We start from the raw sequence: 8,517 nt of genomic DNA on the forward strand, positions 1-8,517 counted from the left end.
GTGTGACGTCGTGTCACGTGATTTGGAGGCGCACAACCACAGCGACAGCGCGAGGTGGGCCCCCGTTTCTCCACTGTCGTGACGTCATCGTGTCACGTGGTGTGACGTCATGTATCACGTGATTTGGAGGCGCATAACCACGGTGAAGGGCTGAAGTGGTAGCTAAAGTAGTATGCTTCGCATAAAATTAATTTACCTACAAGTATGGGCGCGGCGCCGCCCCTCTTTACGAGTGTGTAGCGGACGACGCGCGAGATGTGTAGAAAAGCGCGAACAGTTGGGGACGTCAGCGTTGATGGCGCTAGCGATGGGTCTAGATCGTGAGAGTGAGCATTTAGGTAATCCTTGTAACCGAATTAAAATATTTTTTAAACGTTTGTTGCCTCCAACACCTGGCTGTGAGTGCCCTTGCATAGAGAGGAATCCCATAGCAGGCTTCTTATAGCTTCAAAATTTGGTGTCTCCACCCCTGTAATCGCTGCACCACTGCGCCAGGAGTGAGGACTCCCAGGGATCTGTGAATGTTGAGTAGAGAATTACCAATTCCGCATATACGGGGTATTGACCTATTACACTACCGCGTCATACGCTGAATGCTGAGCTTAAACGTCCCCTACAATTTTTTTCTTCCTAACAATGCCTGCATTTGCTCGTCTTGAACGGTGCACACCGTTGTTTCCGCAAAACGAGCATCTGTGCGCATGCGCAAAGAGGCAATTTTTTGAATACTTCTTCTTTGCCTTGAAAAAAAAAGAATATAGACAGTAAAATGTGCTCAGCTTCAATTTTTTTTTTTCTTTTTGAACATTGGCAAAGTCGCCACACGGGTCTTGGCCTGTCGCCCACATAAAGCACGCACCAATTTCCTTTCGAGGACAACGACAACGTCATCTTTAAATTCGCAGCCGCTCAACTACATTGATCAAAGGGCTAGATCAAAACCGTAAAAGGTCATGCGATACTAGGTGGCGCTGCAGCCGTCGAACAGAAAGAAGCTCGTGCCGCTGGGCACCGCGAGCAGTCAAAGCAGCAGCCTTCAGCGAAAGCTCCTCGTGAGCTGCAACGTCCCCGTGAGCCTTCGGTCTTCACGCTTCATCCCGGAATGAAGAACGCAAATGACGGTAAAAGCAAGGCGGACACAGCCACAGCGGAAGCAGTAGGAAAAAGCAAGCCGTCGACGACGAGCACCAGAAAGCCGTCGACGACGAACGCCAGCAAGCCGTCGACGACGAACGCCAGCAAGCCGTCGACGACGAACGCCAGCAAGCCGTCGACGACGAACGCCAGCAAGCCGTCGACAACGAGCGTCAGAAAGCCGTCGACGACGAACGCCAGGAAGCCGTCGACGACGAGCGTCAGAAAGCCGCCGACGAAGCAGTCGACGAACACCAGCAAGCCCTCGGCAAACCATCTGTATTCAAACCCTCTGCAGCCCACCGCAGCCCCCTGCATTCACCGCCGTGTACTAGTACACGGCGGTGAATACAGGTCGCCCGCTCCCGTCGCCGCCTTCCGAGGTTTGGTCGCGTTTGCAGAGGGCTTGCTGGTGTCCGTCTACGGCTTACTTGTGAAGCAAGCCTTGAAGCAGATTGCAAATATGGAGGCCTCCATGTCGAAGGCCAGCAAGCCCTCGGAACACAAGTCTGACACCGGCACGGGCCGCCCAGCTTTGAAGGATCTGGGGAACGCCCCCCAAGTGAAAGGTGCTGGTTCGACGGCACCGAAGAAAACCCTTACTTCTCGGCAGGAGCGAGCACGGCCGGACTTGCGCTCGAGCGCGCAAGGGATGAGTACAGCTCCGTCCAAGGGGCCCAAGGGACCGAAAAAAAGTCCAGCTGAACGTGAGTGCTTCCGACTGGGGCAAACGGGCCTTAACTTTTACAGATTTGGGGAGGCAATTATTAGTGCGAGAGCACTCATGCGCTCACCAACACAGACCAGGAATCTTGTCACCGTACGCTTTCGGTCTTGTTCCGTTGCCTAGCAACCCGAGTTGCCCCGAGGGCAATACCAGAGTTACTCGTGTGAGCTCAGGTAAGTTCGGAGGAGCATCGCGCCGGCTGCGCGAGAGGTTGCTCGTGAAGACCAATTAACATGGGTCGCACAATTACTACGGGTGGCTGTGACAAGAACAGCCACCTGCCAGTGCAGAGGCGCGTCGCTTAACAGCTGCGCTGGTAGCGGTACGAGGACTTGCCAACAACCAATTCTGCATGCATGGGCATTATTAACCCGCTATAACAATGTCGCGTCATACCCTCGGGGCGGAGCTTGTGTCCCGTCCATTTGAAGAATGAACACCTGCTTTCGCATGTCTACTTGGTTTAAATACGTTAAATCCCTACCAACTTTCAGTTGTAAAATTGATATGATAGCCCGCCGTCGTGTACACTGTAGCTATACGCTTCTGTGCGTGGCATCCCACTGCTCGCGTTTGGTTTGGCATGGCCCCTGCGCTTAGAAAAAAAATCAGTCTCAATACAATTGGTGGCTGATTTTGCGCTTCAGTGAACGTTGCACGGTTAAATCGTTTTCTAGCCTACTCAAAAAAAAAAAAAAATCTCTGCCTCTCCCGTAACCGAGAGTAGAGTAAGCATGAAATGTTTACGGGCCTAATGTCATCTCGGTGGACACCCGAACCGCACCGTACAGGAAGGGAGGAACGCCACCACCCGTTCAGTGCGATGCCTTGCCATTTGAACGCAAGGTTTTTTGAGGAAAGGAAATGACGCAGTAATCCTCTGCCATCTCGGTGGACACCCGAACCACACCGTAATGGAAGGGAGGAACGCCACCACCCGTTCGGCGCGATGCCTTGCCATTTGAACGCAAGGTTTTTTGAGGAAAGGAAATGACGCAGTAATCCTCTGCCATCTCGGTGGACACCCGAACCACACCGTAATGGAAGGGAGGAACGCCACCACCCGTTCGGCGCGATGCCTTGCCCTTTGAACGCAGCGCTTCTCCCCCGGGCCCCTGGGCGCCTGCGCGGCTTTGCTTCGATGCGCGAAGCCCCTAAGAGATCACGTATGACAACGAAGTGTATCGTGGCATTTATGTGCTTTTTGCACGCGTTATTAGAAATCGGAAATTATAATTCCGTGCATTATCAAACGCACAGCGACTGATATCTTGATAAACATTGAGAAGGCACTGGCAGCAGTTATTTTTTGTGACTCCTTTGGAGACCAACCGGCGCTTGCATGCCGGTCGCGTAGGAGGGCTTAGAGAGAGTCGCTAAATCTCGTTAAGTCTCGTACGGTGCCCGGATGTTCTCGTTTCAGTGCCCGGATGACTGGAATTCAGTGCCCGGATGAGTGAATTTCAGTGCCCGGATGAGTGAATTTCAGTGCCTGGATGAGTGGATTTCAGTGCCCGGATGACGGCTCTCGGTCTCGGCGTGACGTCACCACACTGCCGACAACGGGGGCTAAAAGCATTTCATGCTTAAAAAGGTAGAGCTAGACCGCAACCCTCGCTCCTGCGCGTGGCGTCCTAGGAGGGAGTGTACGAGTGCACCTCAGGTCCAGGTTACCACGTTCCCTGCAGCATCGAGAGTCTAATCTGTGCGTCGTGGCCGGCCCAACGGTGGCCCACCTTTAATTGTCTTGGGTGCATTGCGTGGCGACAGTGAATAGGGAGTCAAGGCGAAGCCAACTTCTTGAAACTGCCGAGAAATAGCAATTTAGCTACCTGGCGTGTGAGCTTGATCTCAGGATTCATAGCGCGACTCGGTATTCGTTGACGCACGACGTGACCCACCGGTGACCCACTTCGCAGTGAAAACGCTAACGGCGAGATCTCGAGGCCAACTGTACAGTCTCGTTTGCTTCAACAGATTCACTTAGAAGCGCTTTAACTGCTGTCCTCCCAGTCGTCTGCACGGTGCCCTACCGACAGCTTCTAGTTTGGGGAAGAGCTGTGTTTTAAAGTCTGATGTTGTAATAACCTAACTGCATGCTTTCCTCCACACTCTTCAGGTGCCGCCCAAAACTGGCAAATGACTCCATCAGGTCCAAGTGAAGGCTCCCTCGCCGTGGGAACAACTACTAAAAATAGGCGCAACTGTCTCCGGGAGCAGTCATCTGTCAGTGACAAGACAGCCACAACTCACTCATTATTTTAGCTCTTCCTTTTAAATGTGACTCGCCTGGTGTGTGGATGGCGAATAAAAGTTTTTTAGTGCTGAGAAGTTGGGGCGAGTTGTTTGTGCTCATTTCGTTTTTTTTTTTGTTGTTTCTTTACCACCGTGGTGACAGTGGTGTTCGAAGATAGTCAATGGTTATGCAGGTATCTAGAGGTTTTGAATAGGAGTGTGCGAATATTCGATATTTTCGTATATATTTCGAATATTATATTTTTAGTATTCGAATTCGATTCGAAATCCAAGTATTCGTGTTGTTTCGAATATTCGACCCGACGCGAATATTCATATGTAGCCGAATATTCATTGTGAGCACCGGCGTTCATTTCGGTCTGCAAGCCCTATCGACAGATACATAACAACATGGCGGCGCCTACACGGAAGGAAAATACCATGGAGGATGAAAGAACTACTTTCTTCCTCCAAGGACTGCACCGGTGAGCATTTTTGTGGCTATACCTGCGAAGCTGGTATATAGTCAGAGCTGTGCACGAAGTACCTCGCAATACGTGCCAGGTCAGTGCCAAGTGAGGGCATTTTTTGTGGCTGGAGGAGTCGTTTCAGTTAGAAGAGAACTACTTCTGCCTGACCATGTGGTGCAGCTGGTTTTCCTTCACGACAACCTTTTACATCATCCCAGCAACGCGCTTTTGTGCTGATGCCAAGCTAGCTTAATGCTGTGTACTAGCCATCTTCTCTGACATTTCCACTCTTCTAAGAATAATGTTCGAGACTGATACTTTTTGTGCAGCCACACACACCTTTTGTGTTCATTTAATCATCGATATTTGAACTGTTCTGTTCTTGGGTGCTCAAATAAATGTTTTGTAGTGGTTAAGTGCACTGTCCTTGATTATTCGATATTCGATTCGATATTCGGAACCAAGTATTCGTATTCGATTCGTATTCGAAAAATTTGATATTCGCACACCCCTAGTTTTGAAAAAAAAAAAATCACGGAAAGCGCTGGCAATGGTTCGAAGTGTACACTGTCTTGACACACGGATTTCATGGAATCCGAGCCGCTAAGCGTGTTTGCTTCTGAGGACTTCACGACGTAACAAAAAAAAGTTGGCAGTGGCTTAGCTCTGCTATGCCGTCTAACCATGTGGTGCTGTCGCGACCGCAGCATCGCCCAAGTAGATATCGTGACTTCTGCTACCATAGTTTTGTTCTTTCCTGGAGCGTCTGTCTTTCCGTTTGTAAAGTTCACTATCTATGATTGCGCAAGATGTTTATGTGCCTTGTTTCCTTGTTTGACGCATTATATAGAGTGACTTTTGGTTAGATGCGTAGATTTAATGGAGACATAGGCGTATTTAAATATCTTGTTGCGAGGTTTTGTGTATACAAACAGTGACTTCGTTTCCAGGGACACTTTTTGTCCTTTATCAAGTTGTATCCTCGCATTTCTAATACTCCTTTTTATCTTGGCACTTCTAATGAATATTTTGCAGAACTCCTCCTCTCGCAATACATGGCCGGTCACAGCTGCTGCTGCGCAGTACACTGGAACGAAGGACAGCGTCGTTGAGATTTTTTCCTGGCCGTTGCATATGTACAAAAATGTAAAGCTTCTTTGCCGACAAAGATTCATTAAAATATTTGTCCTCTACACTTGCTAATTTCATGGCCTTTACACTTTTCATATCAGCGGCATGCACTGTTTTGCTGGTTTCGGACTGACACAGTTCTAGACTTCGTGTGATATTTTCTTTTCAAATACGCAAAAACATGGAATCACTGGTATCAGTTATGTCTGCCATGATTTTTAAGACGTACGAATACATTCTTTTATTTTAAAAAATACATATTTCACTTGTCTAGACACTGCGTAGCGTTATCTAGTACACAGTGGCATTGTCAATATTGCAATGCAGTTATGCTTGCGTTCGATCCCTCCACAAATTCTATTAGGAGGCCGCGCTGCAAACATGAGCCCCCCCTCCCGAACAAAACTTCTGGCTATACGCCACTGGTCCTCTCTTTTTGGCAGCCGCCTTGAAGGAGGGGACTCAGGGCAGAACAAAGCCTCTTCCCCGAACTGAGTAATGAAGGCCACTAACCCTGCTCGTGATATGCCCGGGCAAGTGCTTTGACCTTCCTGGACACGCCGTGGCGGAATATCTGAGCCGACGTCCTGTTTTCTCCTGGTATCGAAATGAATGTTGCTCATGTAACCGTTACCATTAAAAGCATGAGTTATAGTATAGCATCTATATCGTTCGCCATTTATTTTTCAACAACTAAGCGCACAAAAATTGTTGTGCAAATAAAATGTAAACGAAAAATCGTCGTTCCTATTTTTTTCTTTGTTGGTATACAGAAGTCTGTCCGCCCCCCATAAAACTAATCTCTCGGACTGCCAGGTCCACGTAGGCTACCTCAGAAATCGCCGTACAGCTTCTGCAGGGCTTTGCCGCGGGCTGCCCTGCGTTCTTCGTCGTGCTCCGGGTGCATGTTCTGAGGGATGGGATGGATGATGAGATGGAAGCGAAAGTCTAGAGGTAGGGGGGCCTCTTCGGTAGGATGCGTGATCGGGGCAATGCCCAGCTGACAGAGCAGAGTGCGGCCTGCAGCGGTACCCGACAGGCGAGTCAGCTGTGCTGTTAGAGTGGCTTCTGCCAGCTCCTCAAATGTGTTGTGGGCACCGATCAACCTCGCTTGGGGGTAGGCGGAGGGCCACCTTCGTGCAGCTCCTGAGGAGCGCGTTGATGTGGTCCCGCTCCTTCTGCTTTAGGGGGAGGTAGGGGAATGAGTACGCCGTGCGGCTCGTGATGTAGGCTTGGATGAGGGTTCCGCTCTCGCAGACCTGCACGCCGGTTCGCCACGCGCCGGATTAGTCGGGTTGCTTGCTGGGTTTGTGTCTTGAGAGCTTGAATAGTTTCGCCGTGCGCGCTGCGGGAGTAAAGGATGAGGCCCAGGACGCGAATCTTGGAGACTTCCATGTCCACTTCCTGTCCTCTCGTTTGGAAAAGAAGGTATTCATGACCCGTAAATTATTTATTTCTGCGAGCTCTAATATTAACTCTTACTTCCTAGAGCCTGTGCCATAGTCGCCTATATACTGCCTGGTCGCTAGCCTGCTTCTTCCTAACCTTGGCATTGAAGTCGTCCATCAACAGTATACTGTGTTTTTACTTTGCTCATAGCCGATTCTACGTCTCCATAGAGCCTTTCGACGATCTGGTCATCACAGGCGGATGTAGGCGCGTGGGCCTTAACACTTTCAGTTTGTCTCACTTATTAGGCCTAATTACGATAACTGCCACCCTCTCGTTAATACTATAAAACTCCTCTATGTTTCCAGCTATATCCTGATTGATGAGGAATCCCACACCTAGTCCTCGTCTGCTAATCCACGTTAGCACAGTATGCGTGTCTGCCCTTTAGTACTGTATATGCCTCATTTGTTCTCCAAAGCCCACTAAGCCCAATATTTCATTCAATACCCGCTATAGTTCCTCTAACAGCATTGCTAAACTAGCCTCACTGAATAAAGTTCTAGCGTTAAAAGTTGCTGGTTCACTTTCCAACGGCGGCCTGTCCGGATACAGAGATTCTTAGCGCCCTCCCCTGCGCACAGGTCTGACGGCCGCCTTGGTCGGATGCTCCACAGCCGCTGGAGACTGAGGGCCGAGGGTCAATTGGTGTATTCAAATAGGAGGCTGTGGCAAAGTACTACTCCAGGGAGGCCAAATCTTGCTGTTGTGTGGGGGTGCGTTGTCGGTTCTGCTCACCGAGGTCAGCCCGCACCCCAGGCCTGTTATGCAATTCTGTTAGCACGCGGATTTCTTTTTTAATACGGTGGAGAACTGCGTGGCACCGGGATTGAAATCCCGGTCCTCTTGCACACGAGGCGGATGTTCTACCTCTGCGCCATCGCCACATCCACTGTCCTAATTATGAGGATGTAATTATCGCTGCCTAGATTGACTCCGCTGTTCTCCCTATTCCGCCCTTCTAGCATTCTTCACCAGTGGCAGGTATTGGGCATGCGTCCCTGCTGATGCTATTTCCTAGCGTCGCTAGCGTGCTTGGGTCTGCGAGTACCCACCCTTCCCTAGCTAGTAATTAAGTTGGCTGATTCGTCTTCCCTAGTGAAAATGCCCATATGACGAGTTCCATAATTCCATACGTTTCCATGTACATTTCATGGAATCAGCATGGAGCATATGGAGGCGGTATGGACTCTGTGGTAAGAACGTATGGAAGCTTATGGGCTCCATATGGCGTCATGTGCACAGTATGACAATCGTATAGAAATTATGTGGAATACTTACGGACTCCTTACAGACAATTGATATGGATTGCCATATATTTTTTCCATATCTTATGGATTCCATATTCCCATAGTTCCATACGAGCGGATC

General features: G+C 49.6%; 1 protein-coding gene across 1 annotated transcript; it reads left to right on the top strand.

Annotated features, from left to right (window-relative positions):
* The first annotated feature begins 943 nt into the window (after positions 1–943).
* On the top strand, positions 944–4,195 carry LOC149346992 (uncharacterized). Its single transcript, XM_089585479.1, has 2 exons — positions 944–1,841; positions 3,981–4,195. The coding sequence occupies exons 1-2, from the start codon at positions 1,103–1,105 to the stop codon at positions 4,124–4,126; spliced, it is 885 nt and encodes a 294-aa protein (XP_089441605.1). The 5' UTR covers positions 944–1,102; the 3' UTR covers positions 4,127–4,195.
* Positions 4,196–8,517: the final 4,322 nt, after the last annotated feature.

This window comes from Amblyomma mixtum, chromosome 4 (assembly GCF_055824585.1).
Source record: "Amblyomma mixtum isolate Tamu chromosome 4, ASM5582458v1, whole genome shotgun sequence".
In the NCBI taxonomy this organism is placed as follows: domain Eukaryota; kingdom Metazoa; phylum Arthropoda; class Arachnida; order Ixodida; family Ixodidae; genus Amblyomma; species Amblyomma mixtum.